This window comes from Danio aesculapii, chromosome 21 (genome assembly GCF_903798145.1).
Source record: "Danio aesculapii chromosome 21, fDanAes4.1, whole genome shotgun sequence".
Taxonomy (NCBI): domain Eukaryota; kingdom Metazoa; phylum Chordata; class Actinopteri; order Cypriniformes; family Danionidae; genus Danio; species Danio aesculapii.
In genome coordinates this window covers 42652714-42679342 of record NC_079455.1, presented here as the reverse complement: position 1 = coordinate 42679342, position 26629 = coordinate 42652714, and the positions used below count along the sequence as shown (strand labels likewise).

General features: G+C 37.1%; 1 protein-coding gene across 1 annotated transcript in view; it reads left to right on the top strand.

Annotated features, from left to right (window-relative positions):
* Window positions 1-26629, top strand: part of ctif (CBP80/20-dependent translation initiation factor) — a 152020-nt gene that overhangs the window by 77850 nt on the left and 47541 nt on the right. The window contains exons 8-9 of the mRNA XM_056446694.1: window positions 14129-14205; window positions 19358-19432. Of these exons, the coding sequence (XP_056302669.1) occupies window positions 14129-14205; window positions 19358-19432 (152 nt within the window). The remainder of the gene's footprint in view (window positions 1-14128; window positions 14206-19357; window positions 19433-26629) is intronic.

Below are 26629 nucleotides of genomic sequence, written 5' to 3'. Positions count from 1 at the left end.
CAAGTTATTATTTGTTTTTCCTAAAACTTGGATAGACGACAAGACTTTTGTCAGGTAGTGTGTGTGTGTGTGTGTATCTGTGTGTGTATGTTTATGAGTGTATATATGTATGTGTGTATCATGACTGTGAGCGAGTGGAACAGCTCAGGATCTTCTGATTGGCCCAAAGAGAGCGATGATGTCACTCCTCTCAGCCTCGAGTTACACAGCGCCAGAGCCAGACGTGTTACTCAGCAACCAGACCAAAACAAACACTGCAGACGCTCCCGAAGAACGTTAAACTCGTCTGGAAGCACACACTGATGTAAACACTGTAAACTGGACACCGGCTTACATCACTTCACAGACTGTTAAAGAGATTGTGTTTTAGACTTTTCTTGGAATTATTGCAGGGGTTAAAGAATCAAGGTGTTACTCCACAGCTAGATTAAACTACAGATAGTCACAAAATTAACACACACACACACAGTTTGTAATTCCTATGAATGATTCTTAAAAGTCCAGTATTATTTTGCTATTATGTTTGTTAACAATTATTTAGCATTTGCATTTACACAGTGCCTTATTTTTTCAATGTAATATTTTTTAGCTTTTTTTTTTTTTGTAGTAATTCTGCTTTCTTTTAACTGTATTAATATATTATGTAAATATATACAGTTGAAGTCAGAATTATTAGCCCCCCTTTGAATTTTTTTTTTCTGTTTAACTATTTCCCAAATGATGTTTAACAGAGCATATTTTCACAGTATGTCTGATCATATTTTTTCTTCTGGAGAAAGTCTTATTTGTTTTTATTTCAGCTAGAATAAAAGCAGTTTTTAATTTTTATGAACAATTTTAAGGTCAAAATTATTAGCCCCTTTAAGCTATATATTATTTCGATAGTCTACAGATCAAACCATCATTATACAATAACTTGCCTAATTACCTTAATCTGCCTAGTTAACCTAATTAACCTAGTGAAGCCTTTAAATGTCACTTTAAGCTGTATAGAAGTGTCTTGAAGAATATCTAGTCAAATATTATTTACTGTCATCATGGCAAAGATAAAATAAATCAGTTATTAAAACTATTATGATTAGAAATGTGTTGAAAAAAAAATCTTCTCTCCGTTAAACAAAAATTGGGGAAAAAATAAACAGGGGGCTAATAATTCTGGCTTCAACTGTATATATAAATGTTTTCTTTTATTGTTATTAGTTTTATTCCATTTAGTTTGTTATTGCATTGCCCTATTTTCTTCCTTTTAGTTTATTAATTCATTCATTTTCCTTCGGCTTAGCCTCTATTTCAGAGGTCGCCACAGCGGAATGAACCACCAACTGTTCCAGCATGTTTTACGCAGCGGATGCACTTCTAGCCGCAACCCAGTACTGGGAAACACCCATTCACACTCATTCACGCACAAACACACACTATGGCCAATTTAGTTTCTTTAATTCCATTATAGTGCATGTGTTTGGACTGTGAGGGAAACCGGAGCACCCGGAGGAAACCCACACCAACACGGGGAGAACATGCAAACTTAGCACAGAAATGCCAACTGGCCTCAGCCGGGACTCGAACCAGTGACCTCCTTGCTGTTTTATTGTGTGTTTTTTTTATAATTTTTTTTTTTTTTACAATAAAACTCAAAATCATATAGTAGTGCAACAGGATTATGTTGGTTAGAGTATTTTTGTAAACCAACAATACGGTGTGCGTAAACATTTAAAACAGTCATTCTTTAAAAGACTTTAACAGTCATCATTTAAAACGGTACAAACACGGTCAACCGTTTGGTAGAGCAGGCAGTTAAAGAGTTGAGGCTGTTTTTCAATTAGATTCACATTAAAGAGCTCCTATTATACATTAAAAGGTTTATATTTTGGCTTTAGAGTCTCCAACAGTCTGATATGCATGCAAGGTCAGAAAACACTTTCATGGTCTTATAATCTGCATTTATTTTTACCTAATTATCCCAGCGAATCACATATGATTCCTTCAGCAATTAATTTGTTTCCAAACCCCTCCTTAGCTCAAAGTTGATCTGCGCTGATTAGACCGATGACAGCCTGTTGCGATTGGTCAACAGCTTTCACCACGAGACCGAGTGAAATGCCCACCATGGCTTATTAACAATTTTGAAGTAGTCAGAGTGCGTAGTGTATGTGTGAGCATATACCTACCAACACTCCTGTTTTTCCCAGGAGTCTCCTGTATTTCAGACCCATCTCCCACCACCCTCCCGTTTTGTTATTTATCCCGGAAAACTCCTGTAATTTCAACCACCCAACCATCCCCAACCCCCTGGTCCCCCTAGTATGGTTTGTGAAACCCCAGAGTCGCCGACATTGGTATAGGATCCGATCGCATCAGCTGCTCAAATCGCACTTTATAGTACTTCATAGCTTTATAGTTACTAACACCACAGTACACAGTACCCGGTTCTCAACAGTGTTATTCAGACACCTCATTCCCCCGAACCTAAAAATATCTGTGATTGTGAACAAGAAAAGAATAAACGGTCAAATTAAACTGTTAAAATAAAGAAGAAGCAGAACGGTTTGGCTGTACAAGGGAAATACCTTCACACTGCCGGTGTTAAATTATTTGCCGTCGGTACGCAGAGAATTGATCTGCAGGTGGAAGAAACTGCTGTACGAGGACTGACTGGGCTGCCTGTAAGTGCTCTGAGGCGGGGGAGGGGCCGACGGCATCACCCACAGCTCGTTGAGAAGAGTAGGGACGGTGCAGTATGGACAAATGACAGTCTATAAAAATCTCCAGTAACAGAAAAAAGTCGCTAGATTTGTCGCTAGTTGCTTTTTTAGAAATTTGTCACTAGAGGGGTCTGAAAAGTCGCTAAATAAAGCGACAGATTCGCTAAGTTGGCAACACTGCCTGTCTTCCTTTCTTTGCTACTGTTTGTGGGCGGGGCTGCAGGTTTCAATTTTCCTGGGTTTGCGCATTTAACAATTGGGCGGGGCTTAAATTTCGTATCGGCGTCACGTCGAATCGGCTAAAGACTCATCAAGAGTATTCATTTGAAGCACTGCAAGTCGACTCTTTTATAGATGAATCAAAAGTTTTAAACACTGGCTGTGTCCGAAACCGCCTACTACTCAGTAGGTACTGTATTTGAATTTAAACATACTGTTCGGCCGTTAAAAAAGTACGCTCTATACAGTATGAATGTGAAAAGTATAAATGGAATTCAGACGTACTACATCCGCCATTTTGTTATGGTCACATGACCTACCCTGCGTCAGTTGTGTCGCTTCAACTTCGGAACTTCGAAGTTGAAGTAGTAAGTTCGGAAGTAGTAAGTCATCTGGGTACTTTTTGCATACTGATTTTCGAATTCTATGAATTTGGACATACTACTCGGCTCGCATACTGATTTTAGCGTACTGTATAGTATGGAAGAATGCGGTTTCGGATGCAGCATGTACACTTTCAGATTTAAGCATCAGCTGGATATTTCACTTCACTTAAAGCTGTGTTACACACTACATGGAAGGTCATTTTCAAAAACCCATAATAGCGGCCCTCTACTAATCAACTACTGTGGGAACACTGATTCTTAGTCCCTGTTTTTTCTTTCCTCTTAAAAAACTTTTGTGCGTGCGTGTGTGTGTGTGTACTACAGTTATTATGCTTCATCTGGAGGGCATCCAGAATCTCTCTCTCTATCTCTCTTTCACTCATGCCAAGTGTTCGTCTGTTTGACTGATGGTTCATTGTCTTCCTCATTCCTCCCGCTAGCGGCGCAGGAATTCCTGTGTCACTTTCCCTCCTGGAATGCGGAAAGTCGTGACACTGACTCATGCTCAGGAAAGGGCTCAGGTTCAGTCATCCTGCAATAGTGATGCTAACAAAGAGTTTTCTGCGGCCGCCGGACGCTAACTTTAGAAACACAGACTCAGATGAGCAGATCTCACACAGGACGCTCTGCTTTTGTTCAGACGCCCTGCACACATCTGATTATTTTGGTGTATCCGGATTATATCCATTTGCTTTATTCGTTGTCTGGACAACACAACAGAAAAATGCACACAATTAGCGATGTGATAAAACATGCTAACAGTGTGATAATTCAGGATGATAGTGTGCTACTGTTAACACGGTGCTAAAACATATTAGTGTGTTTAACTGTGTTAGCAGAGGGATAAATCATGGTAGAAACATGTTAGCATTGGGATAAAACATGCTAGCAGTGTGGTAATCCAAGGCTGCAATGTGCTGAATACAATTTGCAGTGTGCTAAAACATGTTCATTTGTTAAAATATGTTAGCAGAGTGTTGTATTGTGTTAAAATATATTAGCATTGTGGTGCTTAAATATGCAGTTGGTTAATTAATGCTAACAGTGTGCTTAATCATGTTAGTAGTGTGCTAAAACATCCTAGCATTGCATTAAGACATGTTAGAAACTTGTTACCAGATGGACCATGTAAGAAACATGTTAGCATCATGATATAACATGCTGACAACATGATAATTTAGGCGGATGATGTGCTGAAAACTGTTACCAGTGTGCTAAAACATAGTACGCTAACATTGCATAAAGACATGCTACCCGAGGGCCTATCAAGTTATAAATATGTTAGCATTGGGATAAAACATTTAGCAGTGTGTTAATTCAGTTTGCTGAATAATGTTAACACGGTGCAAAAACATATTAGTGTGTTTAAATGTGTTAGCAGAGGGATAGATCATGTTAGAAACATGTTAGCATTGTGATAAAACATGCTAGCAGTGTGATAATCCAAGGCTGCAGTGTGCTAAAACATGTTAATTTGTTCAAATATGTTAGCAGAGTGTTATATTGTGTTAAAATATATTAGCATTGTGGTGCTTAAATATGCAGTTGGTTAATTAATGCTAACAGTGTGCTTAATTATGTTAGTACTGTGCTAAAACATGCTAGCATTGCATTAACATGTCAGAAACTTGTTACCAGATGGATATATCATGTAAGAAACATGTTAGAATTGTGATAAAACATGCTAGCAGTGTGGTAATTCAAGGCGGTAATGTGCTGAATACTGTTACCAGTGTGCTAAAACATGTTAGTTTGTTAAAACATGTTAATTTGTTCAAATATCTTAGCAGAGTGTTATATTGTGTTAAAATATATTAGCATTGTGGTGCTTAAATATGCAGTTTGTTAATTAGTGCTAACGGTGTGCTTAACCATGTTAGTATTGTGCTAAAACATCCTAGCATTGCATTAAGACATGCTACCAGAGGGATAGATCAAGGCAGTAATGTGCTGAACACTGTTAGCAGTGTGCTGAAACATGTTAGTGTGTTTAAATATTTTAGCATAGTGTTAAATCTTGCTAACAACTTATTTGACATTTGATTGACACCACATCTGTTCTCACTATTACATCTTCATTACATCATCTCCGTGTTTCAGCTCCAGCCAATCAGCTGAGAGTGGGAGGGGTCGCACTGGTTCAACTGTGACCTGTGACCACTGGAATGTGTCGGCAGGCCTCAGTTTCCTCTCCGTCAGTCGTGTAGCCACGGGTCAGAGGAGGCTCAGCGGGACGTGCAGATCCGTGTGTCAGCCGCTTTCATCTGTCAGGACAGACACACACACTCACTCGTATTGTTTCACACTGAAAAACCCTAGCAGATCTCCTCCCTTTATTCTGCTATCATTATTCACCGCATTCCTGCTCGCATGCTTTAGTTTTTTTCTCCTCCTCTGCGTGTTTTAGGCGGTGTTCTGAGCTTACTTTAAAGAATTTGAAATGTTGACGCTTTATTTGCGCTGGAATAATAACTGAGCACTTTAATCATGCCGAAGGAAAACTCGTGCCTCGCTTTCCTCAGTTTAGGCCTTGTGTAAATATTGACATATTTAGGAGCTTTGAAGTCTCAGTGTGTGTTTGGTGTGGTTGTGATTGTCATCTGGAGAACATTAAAGACGAGACGGCCAACTAGTGACATCCTGCAGCACTGCAACGGTAGCCACACACACACACATTCTTACACATTCTCTTTCTCTCTCGCTCTCTCATACACACACACATGCACACTCTCTTATACATACTCTCGTAATACACATACACTCACAAATACACACTCTCATACACACTCTCACACATTTATACCTTATTAATACAATATGTGACACTTTTAGCATCATTTGGAGGTGTCCATGTTGCAGAGCAATGAATATATCACGTAAAGACCTGTACGACCGCCTTTATGCTGGTCCCGAACTTGAAAAAATAATTGGCTGAATCGTAGAGATGCTGGATTAAGATCGTGTGGGGGTCGAATCGAGATCGTGATCTTTTTTTCAACTGATATATAGAGCTGCGTGATCAATCGAATAAAGATCACGATCTCAATCCGACCCCCCCACTCGATCTTAATCCAGCAAATTATATTTTTCAAGTTCGGGAGAAGCATAAAGGCGGTCTATATATTTATTTATACAACAGTTCTGTCTGGTTCTCGATTGGCTGATAGCCCTGTGATATTCTGCAATGACAGCACTCGTACAGCCTCCTCACCCTTGTGTATTACTCCGCCCACATAGAGAGACAGCAGATCAATAAACTCACTACAGTTTGACAAATATTGCAGCTGTTGGACAACATAACGTACGTTTGAGGCTTTTTTAGGCGAGAATGTAGCTGTTTAGACTGTGACTGCATCGTCATCCACAAGATGGGCGACAGAGACTGCATAATAAACCCTTAGTGGAGAATATCTGCATAATTTGTAACTACAGCTGATCAACCCATTATAAAACTGACTATAAAATCTCTATAACTCACTATAACATAGAAAGTAACTTTCGAAGTTGATCTCTGAGTAAATGTAGTGTGTTGAGTGTGAGATGGGACTCACTGCAGACTATTTCAGTAAACAGAAAGAAAGAAGAAATGCCCGCATGTGTTCAGCGTTTTTCCTTATCGCAAACAACAGTGATCTGGTAGTGATTGCGCTGCTTTTTTGGGCTTAATTTTTGTGAACTCCAGATTGCAACAGAGAAATACTGAGAAATCTCTGTAGACTGATGACATTTCATGCTGTTCGGCTTTATAATCTTAAAATGTGAGCGAAATCACCTGTTTTGTCATCACTTTAGATATTATGCTAGAGAATCATTCAAACACTAGCTCTAAAGTGACGTTGGTGAATGAGCAACGGTTTCTGCTGTTCTGACCGTCAGCTGCAGATGTGAATGAACGGTGGAAGAAAGTAGTTCCTCATATAAAAGGCTTTTTAGACTCCATGTTTGATTTTCTTTTTTTGTGCATGATGCATTATATGTGTGTGCGTGCGTGTTTGTGCTTGTGTGCACTTGTATGCTTGTTTGCATGCTTGTGTGCATGAAGTGTTTTTGTGTGTGTGAGAAGACGAATTATTTATGTTAATGCGTTTGTGTGTGTTTGTATACGTCTGTGCGCGTTTGCTTGTTTGTGCTTGTGTACTGTGTGCATTTGAATGTATATGTGTGTGTGTGTGTGTGCATGAAGAAACAATTTCCTCGTACAAAAGGATTTTGAGACTCTGTGTTTGATTTTCTTTTGTATCTACATGATTATGCCGTCGAACAGTTGTATAAACGCAATATCATGCGAGTAGCAGTGAGACATGGCTGAATATCATCACTGGTGGGAGACTAAGGCTATGTTCACACTGCAGCCAAATGTGGCCCGAATCAGATTTTTCCTCCCTCATGTGACTCTGATGTTTTGCAATGCGACCGCAGTGTGAACGGTTATGTCGGATTTCATGTGACTTACATAATCTTTGAGCAACTTGCATCATCATTCTGTGACGTTAGACAACGTGCTTCGTACAGTATACACACTGTGTGCATATTTAGACATTTTGTGCTGTCCGTTGTGCTGTCAGTTTAGGACCATGATCTGTTCACACTGCAAATCTGATATCGGCCACATTTATACCAACAATGTGAACAGCTATGCGAACAAATCAGATCTGAGAAAAAATCTGATTTGAGCACTAAGGGCCCTATCATACACCCGGCGCAATGTGGCACAAGGCGCGACGCAATTGTTGTTTGCTAGTTTCAGCTGAGTGTAAGAGTCGTTTTGACGTTTTGCGCAACGCTGTTTAAATAGCAAATGCATTTGCGCTCATATGTGCGCCCATAGGCGTTCAGATCTAAAAAAGGAGGCGTGTTGAGGCGCATTGCTGGCGCATAGCTATTTTGAGGAACTTTAATAGACTGTTCTATAGACCAGTCCAGCGCAGAGCAATACAATACAAACAGGATGTAGAGCAATACGCAAATATCTTTACAAATGAAAAAGAATAAAAATATTAAGGATATTTATAGGATATTATAAGGATATATATAGAATATACATATAAAAGATTCAAATATTACAAAACATTATTTTCTAGCCTACATAATATAAAAACCATACTTTCATGCCTTCATCTCGGGGGGCTTTTTCAGTTTATTCATAACAATTTGCTTTTGTATAATGTTATTATTATTAGCAGTGTTTTTTATTATCTGCATATTTATATTTGTTTTATTAAAAACAAGCTTAGATTTGTCCACCTGTCAGGTTTTAGACCATATGGGGCACAGCATGTGTATTAGGATATAACAAGTTTTTTGAACACACTTAATTATTATTGTTTATTTATTCGTTTGCTGGAAATTAGAACTGAATTTAGAAATAGTTTTGAAGCAAATCTTTGCGCTTAACAAACGAAATTATGTATAGGCTAATTGATGTCTGTGCTCATCTCTCATTCTCGCGCTGTAGATGCTCAGTTTAACTGTTTTCTCTCTAGTGAAGCGTATAGTTTTTCCACTTACAAAGTCTGCCATGTAAATAGTAAATGCGCTATGGCGCGACACAACAGACTCCTAAAGGGAATGGGAGATGAGACTCTGATTGGTTTATTCTCAAAACACACCTATAACTCATTAAGAAAATAAGCTCAACCCTGTTATACCATGCGCCACGGCGCAAAGTGGATTTTTCATCCTTAAATTAGCAAAAGTGGATTCTGACACGCCCTTAATGCGTTTGTGCCCTGCGCTTTGCACTTTGCGCATGGATCGTCAAAATAGAGCCCTAAACCTTGCAGTGTGAACGTAGCCTAAGGCACTCTGCTTACGGCCTCGTGCCAACGCACGCCTCCCACAAGTGTCGATATACAGCCATTTCGCACTGCTAATTGTGTGATATTGCTTATATATATTAACATTTTCTCAAAATGCATGTATGTGTGTGTTCATACACTGTAAAACCCCAATGGTTAAGGCAACTCAAACCATCTGAGGAAACCGATTGCAACAAACCATTTAAGTTCAAAAACTAACCTTAATGAGTACTGTGAACTTAATCTATTTGAGTATATGAAGCAATTTGAGCACACACTGTAAACACAATTCCACACAATTCATTCATGTTGTCCCAACAAAAATTAAGTTAACACTTTTAACAAATTTATGTGGATTGAACATAAAAAAATTAAGTTGTCCCAATGAAATCTCAAGAATGTGTTTCAGCTCATTTTAAATAAGTAGTTCGAACGAGCAAAAAAAATGTTTTTTGAGTGCAGTAAAACCCAATAAATGAAGAGAACTCAAACCAACTGAGTACTGTAAAACCCAATAAATGAAGAGAACTCAAACCAACTGAGTACTGTAAAACCCAATAAATGAAGAGAACTCAAACCAACTGAGTACTGTAAAACCCAATAAATGAAGAGAACTCAAACCAACTGAGTACTGTAAAACCCAATAAATGAAGAGAACTCAAACCAACTGAGTGCAGTAAAACCCAATAAATGAAGAGAACTCAAACCAACTGAGTACTGTAAAACCCAATAAATGAAGAGAACTCAAACCAACTGAGTACTGTAAAACCCAATAAATGAAGAGAACTCAAACCAACTGAGTACTGTAAAACCCAATAATGAAGAGAACTCAAACCAACTGAGTACTGTAAAACCCAATAAGTGAAGAGAACTCAAACCAACTGAGTACTGTAAAACCCAATAAGTGAAGAGAACTCAAACCAACTGAGTACTGTAAAACCCAATAAATGAAGAGAACTCAAACCAACTGAGTACTGTAAAACCCAATAAATGAAGAGAACTCAAACCAACTGAGTACTGTAAAACCCAATAAGTGAAGAGAACTCAAACCAACTGAGTACTGTAAAACCCAATAAATGAAGAGAACTCAAACCAACTGAGTACTGTAAAACCCAATAAATGAAGAGAACTCAAACCAACTGAGTACTGTAAAACCCAATAAATGAAGAGAACTCAAACCAACTGAGTACTGTAAAACCCAATAAATGAAGAGAACTCAAACCAACTGAGTACTGTAAAACCCAATAAATGAAGAGAACTCAAACCAACTGAGTACTGTAAAACCCAATAAATTAAGAGAACTCAAACCAACTGAGTACTGTAAAACCCAATAAGTGAAGAGAACTCAAACCAACTGAGTACTGTAAAACCCAATAAATGAAGAGAACTCAAACCAACTGAGTACTGTAAAACCCAATAAATGAAGAGAACTCAAACCAACTGAGTACTGTAAAACCCAATAAATAAAGAGAACTCAAACCAACTGAGTACTGTAAAACCCAATAAATGAAGAGAACTCAAACCAACTGAGTACTGTAAAACCCAATAAGTGAAGAGAACTCAAACCAACTGAGTACTGTAAAACCCAATAAATGAAGAGAACTCAAACCAACTGAGTACTGTAAAACCCAATAAGTGAAGAGAACTCAAACCAACTGAGTACTGTAAAACCCAATAAATTAAGAGAACTCAAACCAACTGAGTACTGTAAAACCCAATAAGTGAAGAGAACTCAAACCAACTGAGTACTGTAAAACCTAACAAATGAAGAGAACTCAAACCAACTGAGTACTGTAAAACCCAATAAGTGAAGAGAACTCAAACCAACTGAGTACTGTAAAACCCAATAAGTGAAGAGAACTCAAACCAACTGAGTACTGTAAAACCCAATAAATGAAGAGAACTCAAACCAACTGAGTACTGTAAAACCCAATAAATGAAGAGAACTCAAACCAACTGAGTACTGTAAAACCCAATAAGTGAAGAGAACTCAAACCAACTGAATACTTTAAAACCCAATAAATGAAGAGAACTCAAACCAACTGAGTACTGTAAAACCCAATAAATGAAGAGAACTCAAACCAACTGAGTACTGTAAAACCCAATAAATGAAGAGAACTCAAACCAACTGAGTACTGTAAAACCCAATAAGTGAAGAGAACTCAAACCAACTGAATACTTTAAAACCCAATAAGTGAAGGCAACTCAAACCTTTTGAGGGAACCTGATTGCTTCAAACCATTTGAGTTAAACTAATCTATGAGTACTGTAAACTTACTCTATTTAAGTTGAAGTAATAAGGTATTTAAATAGCTTGTCGCCTTCAACACTGAGTTCAAAACTCTTTTCAAATGAGTAGAATTAACTTTCATCAATGTTGAGTTAACTACACTCATTTCATTTGATAAAGTTGATGGTTGGGTTTTACAGCGTATATGCTTAATAAAAATACACAGCACAGACACATATGTAATGTCAAAACAAATGTTTATTTTGGATGCAATAAAGTAAACATAAAAATATATGTATTTATCTCTGAAGGGGAAAGATGTCTTGTCGTAGCATTTCTGTACTGCAGCTCTCTGATGAAGGGCTTCCTTTATACTCGCTCTCAGTCACTGTGGATAAAAGCACCTGCTAAATAAGTAAATGTAATGTTTTTGAATGCATGAGAGTTTAAAAGTCTGTAAAAGAGCCCTGAATGTTCTTCAGAAGTGTACGGTCTGTTTCTTAACAGGAGTCAGTCAGTCTTACAGGTTTAAAGCACATAAACAATGGCAGCTTTTCTACATGTTGTCTCCAGAATGGGTTTCGTTCATAGTTGAATGTTTCTGCCAGCTCTTTGACGCAGAGTTTAAGTCATCATCAAGTCTTCCTGAGCTTGTTTTCTCTCCAGTTTCTGCTGTTTTCTTGTCATTTCTTAAAATGAAATGAACGCTGGCGACTCTCAGTGTCCGTCTTTGGCTGTGATTAGTGTATGTGGGCGGAGTCGAGCCTTAGAAGACCTCATTACCGTGCCGACGAGGAAAAGTAAACAATTACACTAATCTCCCGCCACATCTGTGTGCAATCAGAGGCAGCCAATCAGCATGCAGCGGTTTTGGCTTGAGAGATTCAGACGGGTTACATACAGAAATCATGAGGACTCTGTCTGTGTGTGTGTGTGTGTGTGTGTGTGCGTAACGAGTATTCCTCATGGTATTATATTCCTTACGAACAAATGCCCCCACAAGAATAGCAATACCAGTACATTTTGACCTTATGGGGACATTTTTTGCTCTCCATGAGGAAAATAAATCAGACAGAATAAAGTATTTAGAAAATGTCAAACTGCAGATTGTGTCCTGTGAGGGTTGGCTTAGGGGGAGATGGAGAGACTATACAGTCTGTACAGTGGAAACATCATTACAGCTATGAGAAGTCCTCATAAAGCTGTACAAGTATGTGTGTGTGTTGCCATAAACCTGAAAGGTTCATAAGGACTAGAGTTTCCTATTTCTAGACAAGCTTGAAAATGTAAAAATGCTAATTGTTTTCTCAATTGTTTGTGTATGGTTGAATAGTAAACAAGATTTGTGTGTGTGTGCATGTGCATTTGTGTGCATTTGCGCTTGTTTGCGAGTTTGTGTGCATTTGTGTGCATCTTAAAGGGCACATAGTTTACCTCTTTTTTATGATTTAATATTAATATTATGGTTCTTCTGAGTGTGCCAGTTTAGCTTCAGTTCAAAACACAATTCAGATTATTTTATTATAATGTGTTAAAAAGTGTCATGTTGGGGGCGTGTCCACAGTTCGCTGATTTAGGGGTGTGTTGCTTCACATGTAAATTAGTTTCGGCTTCCCGCCAATGTAACAAGGGGGCGGGGCCATGAGCTCGCCCACTCTGCGTTTGCAACAGAGTCTGACAGGCAGACGGAGAAGGAGTGAGAGGATCAGCATTCAGTCGTACATGTACGACTCGGACACAGACCAAGCAGAGAGTACAAAATCATTTGTGTCTTTGTACAGTTTTACAGCCAACTGTGTGCTAGTTTCAAGTGCCGAGATTGTACACAAACTAATAACCACACACACTGAATTAACTTTGACTGAGGCACCGGATGCACCGCTCAAAGCCGCGACACGGCACACCAGACACTCTCTGTGGCGCAACAGAAACATGAAGTGTCCCGAATCGTCGCGCCACGCGTTTTTAAATTCTAAACATAGGTTTCTGCAGCGGTCCGCAGCGCCCAGCCATCGACTTGAGTGTACCCTGATAGAAACCTATGTTTAGAATTCTAAAATGCATGCTAGTTAAGATCACAGGGAGCTTCTGGGATCGTGAGAAATGCAAACGGCTGAAGTATAAGGTAGACTCAATGAGAAGTACACATGTTTGCAAACCTACCTAAAGATACAACCAATAATTCTGATTAGAGTGATAATGTGGAGAATATTGATCTTGTGTTGAGCCCAATGAGCCTTGCATCTAAAAATAGAGCTAGCGTGTTCCTTTAGTGATATCGCTTCGACTCACGTTGAAAATGGCGGACGTGAATCAACAAACTGAGGATATGATGACGCGCCTGTCAATCAATATTGGTGGGCGGGGGGACCGCTCTCCTACGTAAAGTTGCGGTTGATTTGAAAACCGCTCCAATTGGTCCACCGTTTTATATGTTGTTAAATTGAAAAAAAAGCACTGGGTGTGTTTATATCTCCCCAATATGACGGTCTATACACCATACATGCACATATGTCTGTCCAAACAGCTTGAAAAGTAGATTTTTTAACATAGGTGCCCTTTAAATCCAGTGTTAGAGACAAATTTCATTTCTGTGCTAAGCAGAACGGACAATAAAACTAAACTGACTATTTAACAATAATTAATAAAATAAAATAAAAAATATGCAAAATATACAGTGTTAAACTAAAAACATTATTAAAAATATTTTAGAATGATTTAATTAATTCACAAAAGACACAGTTCTTATTTGTGCATTTCTCACGTGTGTGTTTTTGTCCTGTGTGTTTGCAGGTTTTTCCTCCTCTGCCTAATGAAGCTGAAATCGCACACACTAAAAAGCTGTTTCGCCGCCGCAGGAACGACCGCCGGTGAGTCTCAAACCCTCTCATAACCTCGATCTCTTCAAGTTATTTAGCAAAGACGTCACATTAAAAGCACTGGCATTAAAACACAAAGCACACAGCGCTCTTGAGTGTGTTGTGTTTCTGCATCTGTCACAATCTTCACTTGAAATCTGCAATGCATCTTCCACCTCGTCTCTTTCTTTGGCGTTTTGACTTTGGCCTCATCGGAAAAGTTCTCTGTTGTAATTTGCAGTTGCTAAGAAACTGTGAAAAAAAGGAAAGAAAGCTAATATTTTGGTCCAGAAGCAGAGGGCGAGAGAAAAAGCGAAGCCTTCTGTTGTTCAGGCTTTGTTTGTGTGAAGAAAATCGGTTTCTGATGTCCTTGTGTGAGTCCGGCTGGACGCTTCTCATGTCTGCTTTTTTTATTGAAGACTTTTATACAGGACTGAGCTCTTGCTTTGACTGGACATGTGGAACAGAATAGACGGTTTATGTGTGAATAAAGGCCCAACTGCTTTGTCCGTTAGTGGCCTTCTGCTGCCTGGGAGTCAGGAGAGCCACAGATAAAACAATCAACTAAATCTGAGTCCAGAAAAAATACTTTTCTGTACTTTAAAAAATGTTTGAATAAAGTAAAGACATACAGTTAAAGTCAGAATTATTAGCCCCCCTAAATTATTAGCCCCCCTGTTTAACAGAGAGAAGATACTTTCAACACATTTCTAAACATAATAGTTTTAATAACTCATCTCTAATAACTGATTTATTTTATCTTTGCCATGATGACAGTAAATAATATTTGAGTAGATATTTTTAAGATTATATATAGAATATATATATATATATATATATATATATATATATATATATATATATATATATATATATATATATATATATATACACACACATGTTAAAGGGTTTCATAACTATTACTCATTTACTATTTATTTTTTTAAGTTGCAGTTATGTTTTTTTCTATTTTTTATTATATTTTCTTTAGGTGCAAATTATACCATAACTGCCTCAATCATTTACTACTGTATTTTATTTTATATTATTATCAGTATTATTATAGTATTTTCAAAAGCGATTTCCATTAAATTAGATCCAATTCTATACAGCTTAAAGTGACATTTAAAGGCTTAACTAGGTTAACTAGGCAGATTAGGGTACTTAGGCAAGTTATTGTCTAATGATGGTTTGTTCTGTGGACTATCAGAAAAAATATATAGCTTAAAGGGGCTAATAATATTGACCTTAAAATGGTTTATAAAAAATTCTTTATTCTAGCCGAAATAAAACAAATAAGACTTTCTCCAGTAGAAAAAATTTTATAGGAAATACTGTGAAAACTTCCTTCCTTCCTTGTTAAACAACATTTGGGAAATATTTAAAAAAGAAAAAAGTTCAAAGGGGGGCTAATAATTCTGACTCCAACTGTGTATATATACCAAAAAAACTAAACTTATATTCTTTAGCTATTAAATACAGGGGGGGGGGGTATTGAACACATCATGTTTTTTCCTGGGTGTAATGTATCTAAAGCAGCTGCTTGATCCAGATTTTGGTAAAAATCTAAATAATGCAAACATAAAAAATACAACAAAACAAAAAATATGAAAATGTATGTTTAATAAGAATGAACTGACTCGAGGGGAAAGTCCTGAATGTGTTTAATACTTTATATAAAAGGCTTTTGGTGCTGTCAGCTTAAAGACGCCTCTCATGTGGAGAATGAAGTCTCATGCATTGCTCAGGTGTGAGTTTCTCACAGACTTCAACAGAGTGTTAAAATCTTGAGGATTCTCGGCCCACCCAAGTAAAGTCTATGTGTGGGAAGCACTTTGTATGTATATATATATATATATATATATATATATATATATATATATATATATATATATATATATATATATATATATATATATATATATATATATATATATATATATATATATATATATATATATATATATATATATATATATATACAAAATGTCAATAAAGCATCTCTCTCTCTATCTATCTATCTATCTATCTATCTATCTATCTATCTATATCTATCTATCTATCTATCTATCTATCTATCTATCTATCTATCTATCTATCTATCTATCTATCTATCTATCTATCTATCTATCTATCTATCTATCTATCTATCTATCTATCTATCTATCTATCTATCTATCTATATCTATATATATATATATATATATATATATATCTATCTATCTATCTATATATATATATATATATATATATATATATATATATATATATATATATATATATATATAGCCAGGCTTCCAGCTAATTCTATCAAACCTCTTCAGCTGCTTCAGAACGCAGCAGCACGAGTGGTCTTTGATGAACCCAAAAGACCACATGTCACTCCGCTACTCACCCGTTTGCACTGGCTGCCAGTTGCTGCTCGCATCAAATTCAGAGCTCTGATGTTTGCTTACAAAGCGACCTCTGGCTTTGCTCCTTCATATCTGCTCTCACTTCTGCAGATTTATGTGTCCTCCAGAAACTTGCGTTCTGTGAATGAACGTCGCCTCGTTGTTCCATCCCTAAGAGGGAAGAAATCACTTTCCCGAACTCTCGCATTCAATCTGCCCAGTTGGTGGAATGAACTCCCTAACTACATCAGAACAGCAGAGTCACTTGCTGTCTTCAAGAAACGACTAAAAACTCAACTATTTAGTCTCCACTTTCCTTCCTAATCTGCAACTGCCTCTCTGGCTATACCACTAACTGTACACTCTCTCTCTCTCTCTCTCTCTCTCTCTCTCTCTCTCTCTCTCTCTCTCTCTCTCTCTCTCTCTCTCTCTCTCTTTTGTACAGTATTGCCAAAGTATTTTAAATATGTATAACATATGTACATATGTTTATTAACATCATCAAATTAATAAAATATACCGTAAACAAGAAATAAATGACAAAATAACAGATAATACATTTGATAATTATAACATTTACAATAATAACTAGGCTTTACGGTTTGGCCTGGACAATATCAATTATGGCAGACAATTGGGGAAAACAATAGGGTTTCGTGCTCGAACCCATAATAATAAAAAAGTCTCGACACATAGATTTACATGAACCATTTCTTATGGTGTGTATGATGTGTACATATTTTGCAGCTGGTTTAGTTGTCAATTTATCCTCTCTAAGTACATGGTAAAGTTTTTTTAGAGTCATTTAAATAAAAAATAATAATAATTAATGTTTCAAATTGGCGGAAAATGATTTCTCTGGTTTCTCTCTCAAATTTAAATTCAAATGAGCTTTATTTTCATGACTTGCACAGTATTGCAGTAATACAAAACATAAGAGAACATGAACAGATCTGTAATGCAAGTAAAAAAGTACATATATGTTATATACAAAGTAAATAAATATAAGAAAATAAAATGTGTTATAATAATAATAATAATAATAATAATAATAATAATTAAAGACATTAAAAATAATAATGATGAATAACAATAATAGAAATAAATAAAAATATAAAGAGAATGGTAATAGTTATAACTGAACAGCGTACTGTAAGATGTGCTCTTGCTTTAGGTTTGTCCATTGGCTGACAGTCTGAGTTTGTGGCAATCTCTATCTCTCTCTGTCTGGATGTTTTTCTGCTGTTTGTGGTCCTCCTCAATGCTCTTCCTCTGCCAGAGTCTCTGTGTTCATGGTGTTTGTTGGCATCAGTTTTTGCCTCTTGTTTCTCGCGCTCTGTGTTAGTTTGCTGTATTTTGCTGACGGAATCTCTCAGGAAAGCAGCAGTTTCACTTTATTAGGAGCCAATAACTGAAGGGAAGGTCACTCTGATCAAGTGTGTCTGTGTTTTAATGTGTATCCTCTACATTCACACTTGCTAAAAGAACTTGGGTATTTATTTTGGAATAAAACAGTACAGATTTGTATTCATTATTGAGACGGTTGAGCAATCATTAAACCAACCATCATTATTGTATTTCCTGAATCACTTTGGGTTTTGTAGCTTCAGTTGATGCCATGGGATTATGTTGTTTCTTTAACATTTATAACACTTATTTAGCGTATTATTTTTAATTTAAATTTATACTATTTACTTCTGCCTTCAATTATTTTCCTGCTTCAAAGAGCAACAAATAATAACTTGACTTCTAGTTGATCGTTTAGAAAAGTGGCATCATCTGTTGAACTGAACCAGGATTCTTATAGAAATCAGTCAAGTTTGGTGAAGGAGAAATCATGGTTTGGGGTTACAATCAGTATGAGGGCATGCGAGAGATCTGCAGAGTGGATGGCAGCATCAACAGCCTGAGGTATCAAGACATTTGTGCTGCCCATTACATTACAAACCACAGGAGAGGGCGAATTCTTCAGCAGGATAGCGCTCCTTCTCATACTTCAGCCTCCACATTAAAGCTCCTGAAAGCAAAGAAGGTCAATGTGCTCTAGGATTGGCCAGCCCAGTCACCATACATGAACATTATTGAGCATGTCTAGGGTTAGATGAAGATTTCTGTTCAGTGATCAGACTGTCCTAATGAAATCATTCAAAATCAAGGCATGATCATATTTTATTGTGGTCAAATAAGCGTAATCTAGAGGCCTTTGACTTTCATATAAGCCACTTCTGATACCAAATGATCAACTAGAAGTCAAGTTATTGTTATTGGATAGGCGACAAGACTTTAGTCAAGTAGTGTATATATACATGTTAAAGAGTTTCATAACTATTACTCATTTACTATTTATTTTTTTAAGTTGCAGTTTTTTTTTCTTCTATTATTTATTATGTTTTCTTTAGGTGCAAATTATACCATAACTGACTCAATCGTTTACTACTGTCTTTTATTTTATATTATTATCAGTATTATTATAGTATTTTCAAAAGCGATTTCCATTAAATTAGATGCAAAATATACCATAACCGTCTCAATCATTTAATCTTATATTTTCTACTTTTTTATTTATTTAATCACAGCTGTTTATTTGATTATATTTCCTCCTCTCAGTGTTGAGCTCTGTCTCGAATATCCTCTTTTTTTCCCCGTCTCATGCTCATTGTTCATCATTTTCAGTCGTAATAATTTATTTTCATTTATTATTTTAATTTTATTTTATTGAATCTCATTTTGTTCCCGTCTCATCCTCATTGTTCATTGGTCACCATCTCCAGTCGTAGCCAATCAGAAGCTCCTCAGGACCAGCTGACTGTGGTGTTGTCGCCCGAAGGCAAGCGTCGGGTCTCCAGGTCAGTGTCTCAAATGGGTCCTGTGATCTGTCTGCTCACGGGACGATGAGGGTCAGCTTTTGGGATGGGTTTCAGACTAACCCCCTTCTGCTCTTCTGGACTCTGAACCTCCTGTTTGCTCTCTTCTGCTCCTGCAGATGTAATCCTGATCGCTGGACACTTCCTTCTTACTGTTATTAGAATTCATTCTGGGCAAAGATTAATCAGTTTTTTTTAATCACATGCAAAATAAATGGTTTACTAACCTAATATTTGTTTGTATATATTAACTGTATATATTAATAATTATGCAGCTGAGGTAAAGTTATTAGCCCTCTGGTTAATTTTGAAGTCTTAAAAAAAAGCACATTCGCCTCACAGCAAGAAGGACGCTGGTCCGAGCTTTGGCTGGACCAGTTGGCATTTCTGTGTGGAGTTTGCGTGTTCTCCCCGTGTTGGTGTGGGTTTCCTCCAGGTGCTCCGGTTTCCCCCACAGTCCAAAGACATACGCTATAGGTGAATTGGTTAAGCTAAATTGGCTATAGTGTATCTTTGTGAAAAGGTGTGTATGGGTGTTTCCCAGTGTTGGGTTGCAGCTGAAAGGGCATCCGCTGTATAAAACATATACTGGATAAGTTAGCGGTTCATTCCGCTGTGGTGATCCCTGAAAAGTGAGCATCCATGAGTAATTTGCATCATATGCACCCAAACCACCTCCATATAAGACAGGGGTCTCAAACTCGATAATTTGTGGCCTCCGTCTTAATTTGGAAGTTTAATGTTAGCGCAGCCCGTGATTTGGATATGAATGGCACTTTATAGTGTGTGTGTGGAGCTGAATGAACCCACCAATCACAGTGGGGTATATGGCTCTTGGGGGCGGGACATCGGTTGGACTTGACGCAGGCAGAGAAACATTTCTCAGTGAAAGTTACAGCAGCTTTGCCATGGAGTGTTTTCTTCCGTGCCTATTTGCTTCCTCTTTTCTATTGGGCACACGTGGACATTCCTCTCAGCACGCTTCATCCACAACTGCCCAGCGGGACATTATACGTAGATAATTGTATAAATCAGTAATTATTTTTGTGTTTTGCCTTCTGGTATTTATTTATTTATTTATTATTATAATTTTTGCAGACAGAAAACCAAAGAACAGGCAGACAAACCCATCATGAAACGATAATCTGTGCAAAATGTAAAATAAAGCATGAAACAAGAGAAAGTGGCGACATACAAAACATGCATGACCTACAAAAAGACAGAGCAATGGATGTAGAGAGAAAAAAACCTTACAAATCTTCAGAAATTAAACAGCACTATTAGTCTTTATGGTGTTTCAGAAAAAAAAGACTGGATCCCACATTTGATCAAATTTCCCAGAGTTCCCAGAGGTGGTATATCTTATTCTTTCCAAATGTAAAGTGGAGGTGAGTCCGGTCAGAAAAAAAAGGCCGAACGTTTTTCTTCCAAAAACAAAGGATAACTTTTTTTAGCTATGATCATGCCATACTGAACAGGTAACCGTACATTTCGGTTGAGAGTCTCAAGAAAATCTGACCAGCCAAAAATTGCTATCATTGGGTCCCGGTATTTATTTTAATAGATTCTGTATTAACTTGTGCGCGGTGAATACCGCGGTTTCACGCACAGTGAGCAGCGAAAATAAATAATGGCATAGTGGCCTGCCTAATATCTGTCTTTTCAAAATAGCAAAGAGACAATCAAGCTTATTTTCATTTCTTTAAAACCACGAGTAAATCTGATAATCCTGATCAAAAGAGATCTCGAGAAGCTGGAACAGTGTCCCTGGATCTGGATTGCATGATACTGAAGCAACACGACTCAAGTCAGTCACAGAACACAACAGAGGAGCTACGTAACTGTGGGCTCTTCTTGAAGATTAGACAAGAGTGAGTTATTTAATGACTATTTTTCACTTGGAAGTGAACTGAAATGGCACTTAGAGAGTCAATGTAAGGTCTCTCTCTCTCTCTCAGACAAAATAAATCAAATGATGCATACAATAATAGAAGACGGATAAAAGAAAAGTAAGGAACCCAATGCAGCCTGCTGGAGTTGTCTGCAGTCAAATATCGACACTTGTCCATCGGCAACAAAAAGGCCCTTCGCTAACTGGACCAATTATAGAGTCGGACTGTTATTTGTGGGTCATTTGCTTTGCTCTACCTGCATTGTATTTGCATTGCCTGACACGATAAACATTACATATATTTCTATATGATGTAAAAGTAGTTAGAACAAATGACAATAACACAGTGTTGCTTTTTTAACAACAGCGCAGCAGATATGTGATGACCCTGGTCTAGGGTCAAGGCTGCAACATAAAAGAACACCCGACCAATAAAATTCACTTTAATGATGCTTTGGTGTCGGGTCTCTTTATTTGTTTTTTTTTTCTTTCTTTTTTTTATCACCCAAAAACGTGAAGCCAATAACCTCGGAGTGGACCCACAGAAAAAATAATAAACAAAACTAAACACCCTAATGAAACTAACTCCACCTAATAAAATAACAGAGTAAATTAAATTATTGTTATTAAATTACTATTTATTACTGATTGAATTATTTTCTTATTAATTTAACATTTTTCATATTTTGTTCATCTTATTTTTTGTTAAAAAAAATTCCAAATCTTCTCAAATCTCTTCATTTTTATTTTCAACGCAAAGTAAGATGAAAAAATAAACAAATTAGAAATTAATAATTAATAATATAATTAATGTCTTGTGGAAAAGCTGATGCGGCCCAGCCTCTGCCTCCAGTGACCCTCAGGTAAATTGAATTTGAGACCCCTGGTATAACGACTTTCCATGAGAGTTTTCCACAAAGCACCACTTGTTTACATTTACATTTAGCCAATCAGTAGATGCTTCTATCCAAAGCGGCTTACAATTGAGGAGGCATTCATAAGTTGGCGGTTCATTCCGCTGGCCACAGGTTCTCCTCTACATCACAGTGTAGTTTTCTTTAGTCAAACATTTTGAAAAGAACCTTCTGTCAATGCGAATCTAGACCTGACATTGGTCTGCTGTGATTGAGATTTCTTGTATACCTTAATGTCAAATATGAAAACATTTTCTGTAAAAATGGTACACGAAACATAGAAACCATATTTATGAAAATCTGCAATTTTGACAATGCTTGTGGATTTCGTCTAAAGTTTTGCAAACTGACACCAGTTTAAAAAAAACTAAATTTTGTATTATTTTTTAATAAAAGCTTTGTTTACTTGAAATAGGATAAACATGTAAGCTGAAATAAAGTGAAATATTTCAATACACTTTACTTAGATACCAAGGAAATATTTCTCTTTTGTTTAGTTTTATATGATGTATATTAAAACTAAAATAAATCAATAAATAAATAATAAACTATAAATAATTAACTGCAGATCTTGATCGTCAATTTCGATTTTGTTACTGTATCTGATTTTTTTTGATGGCCGGCTTACATCATCTTTTAAACGTGACTCGTATCTGATTGTCTGTATTTACACTGCACACGGCAAAGGTCCAATGAGCAGGAATAAAAGAACAGGCGCTGACTGACAGCTGATAATAGCAAAGGTCCAATGAGCAGGAATAAAAGAACAGGCGCTGACTGACAGCTGATAATAAAAGAGCGCCCTTTTCTCAATTCCTATATTTAATCTGTTCGTAGGGTTTACATTTGTTTAAATTCTTTTTGACAAGTTGTTTTACTATAATCTATGACAGAAAAGTTCTCATCTGCCCATCTTCTTTTAATTTAGTTTTTGTTTTAAACCAGCAGGCATCTTAATGTAATGTCCATGGCGTGATTTATGAACTTGATATATGCAATGTATGCTACTCTGGTTTTGTGACCAGGTGTGTGTTTATAAATTCTCTGAGCAAAACACCATTGCTTTATATTCGCTCAATCAGTTCTGGTGGGTTATTTTGACGTTAAGAGAGAGAAAATACAGTTGATTTTGTCAGTATATTTTCAGAGACGCGATGTTGCAGAATAATAATTTAAAAAACCCAGTTTTAAATTCAAAAACTAAATCTGACATTCAGCCCATTTTCTGGCCGTTGTGTCCTTGACCGTCCTGCCAGTCTGCTTGATTTTTTATTTTCTTTGCATTGATTCTCTTCAGAAACTCATTCAAGGCCTTCATCAGAATCCACACCAAACTCAACTTTTCTTCAGAGCTTTTCTTTTCAGCTTGATCTTTTCTTCTGTTCTGTTCTGAGGTTTGCACTTTAGCAAGGTTAAGATGTACTTTCTGAACTTTTTAAAGGAGTTTGTAAAGTGTTCACTTTGATGAAACCAGTTAAATTAATGTATCTGCGTCTTATGTTGGCTTAGCTGCACACTTTATCATTGAAGGTATTCTGTTTATATTTTTGTATAAGCAATAGATGTTTGTTTTATTTGAAATTGTTGCTTATATTTCTCTATAATAATAGTAATATTTCATATTTGAATTTAATCTGAAATAAGCAATATCATATTATTGCTAAAATTTTAATAAGATTATTTAAAATGTTAAAGAAAAAGCTCAACATTGCTAGAACTATTTTTTTAAATGAATAAAATTGACATTAATATTTTTATTTAATTAATGCATATATTCTTTAAAATAGATATTATTATTATTATTATTATTATTATTATTATTATTATTATTATTATTATTATTATTGTAAAATGGGATGTTATTTATTAAATAAATCATAGTGATTGATTTAAATAAATAATAATAAAAACAAGGACGTGGTTAATGTAAAAAAAAAAACCTAATTAAATTCAATCGTTTTGTTAATATAATTATTTATAACATTCTGTTGAAAATATATGTAATGTATATAGATACAGTAGATGGATGGATGGATACTGAATTGGGCCAACGGACAGCACAGTTGCTCAGTGGTTAGCACTGTGGCCTCACAGCAAGACGGTCGCTGGTTCGAGCTCCGTCTGGGTCAGCTGGCATTTCTGTGTGGAGTTTGCATGTTCTGTGTAGACGTGGGTTTCCCCCGGGTTCTCTGGTTTCCCCCACAGTCCAAACACATGCGCTGTAGGTGAACTGAATAAACCAAATTGGCCGTAGTGAATGAATGTGTGTGAATGTGAGAGTGTATGGGTGTTTCCCAGTACTGGGTTGCAGCAAGAAGGGTATCTGCAATAGTTGGCGATTCTTTCTGCTTTGACGACCCCTAATATATTAGGGATTAAGCTAAAGGAGAATGAACTGTGCCAACAAGCTCCGACATTAACCCGACTTTGTCTCTCAGCCTTTAAGTGAACAGAATTTTGAATTTTGAGCAAACTGTCTCTTTAACAAGGACACATTAAGTGAACTGTCTCTTTAAGAGAAGCACACAGTGAGTGAGCTGTCTCTTTAAGAAGTTTAAGTTTAACAACTTCCTAAAGCCTGGTTTATACTTCTGCGTCAAGTGATCGGCGTGACCCACGGCGCATGCAATGTGCGTAGCCGAGCATTTATACTTCTGCATGCTGTTTCTGTTGCTCTGCAATAACACTTCCGAAACGCTAGCTTGCAGTAGGTTTTATGTTCCTCCATGTCGAGTTTCTTTGCTGGTGTTTTGTTTTTTTCTGAACGCTATCTTAATGTACAAATGGCTCAAACTCGCTTATTTTGAGGCAGGAATCGGCAGACGTGCAACAACTTTAATCGTAAGGTAAACACAAAACAACAGTCTCCATCCGGAGCTCCTTCACGAGACTCCACACTTGTAAACACTCGCTGCATAGGGCTCGCGCGGCTCTCACCTCCGCCCACATTCGTCAACGATACCAAGCCGACCAATCACAGAGCCTGTGCTATGCATAGTTACATTTTTTGAGAGGTGCATGTCAGCGTTGCCGACAGCTACCGCGAGGGCTATGCGTCCATGTGTAGGCTGCGCCGTAGCATACCCGTGCGCTTGACGCAGATATATAAATCAGCCTTTAATTCCGCCAGGGGCAATTAAATTAGGGCAGTAGCGTCATGACACAACAAAAACGCTTAAAAACAAAAATCACTCACAAACAATATTAAAAAAACAATCAAGCATGCTTCATAATAACTTCATAAATATACCTTAAATATAAAATATATCATAAATACTACTTAAAAAAACAACAACAAAAAAACATATTAAAAATGTAAACTTGCCAAAATCTAAGGTTATAAAGCCGTATGGCCTCAGGAACAAAAGTTAATAAATCTATTAGAAGAGCTTTTGATTCTTCTGAATCTTCTTCCAGAGGGCACATATTAAGTACACTGTCTCTTTAAGAAACACGCAGTGAGCACTTGAAAGCTGAAGATGTCCCCCAGTGGTCATTAACACACGTCACCTCTGAAGGGTTGTAAAGTGTGGCATTCAGTGCTGTGTAAAACACTGAGGTTCACTGACAGCTCGAGGTTTATTTCAGGCCAGCGTGCTGAATGACAGACGGAGATGAAGACGTGGAGCTGCTGACCTTCTCATTCTTCAGGCTTTACGTCTGTTAACCCTCCACACAGTTTCCCGTCTTCATACCAGCAGTAGCCGTAATTTTAAAATATAGATGTTTACAAGAGCGATCATGTGTTTAAAGCTTCTGAAAGGCTCACGCTCACTAAGAAAGCGTCTAAAAATACAGCAAGATTGTGAAGTGTTACTGCAGTTTAAAATACCTATTTTCATGTAAACATATTGGAGTATGAGATTTATTTCTGTGATGCAAAACTGAATTTCCAGCATCATTACTCCAGCATTATTTCAGAAATCATCACATCATCAACGTCAGGATTCAGCATGTTGAATCGGTGTCAGGCATCATTTAAGGAGAGCAATCTGATTTGTTTTTCAGCATTGAATATGTGAAAAAATGAGTGGGAGAACAAAAACGGAAGTGACATGGCAAGTAAACAATTCAAGTCAAGAAGGAGCACAAAGAGGCCAGCTGTAATTTGTATTTTTGCTCCAGATCTTGATGGTCAGTTCCGATTTTGTGACTACATCCTGTTCATTCATTCATTCATTTTCTGTCGCTTTTCCGGGGCCGGGTCCCGGGGGCAGCAGTCTTAGGAGAGAACCCCAGACTTCCCTCTCCCCAGACAGTTCCTCCAGCTCCTCCAGGGGCAACCCAAGGCGTTCCCAGGCCAGCCGAGAGATATAGTCCCTCCAGTGTGTCCTGGGTCTTCCCTTAGGCCTCCTCCTGGTGGGACATGCCTGG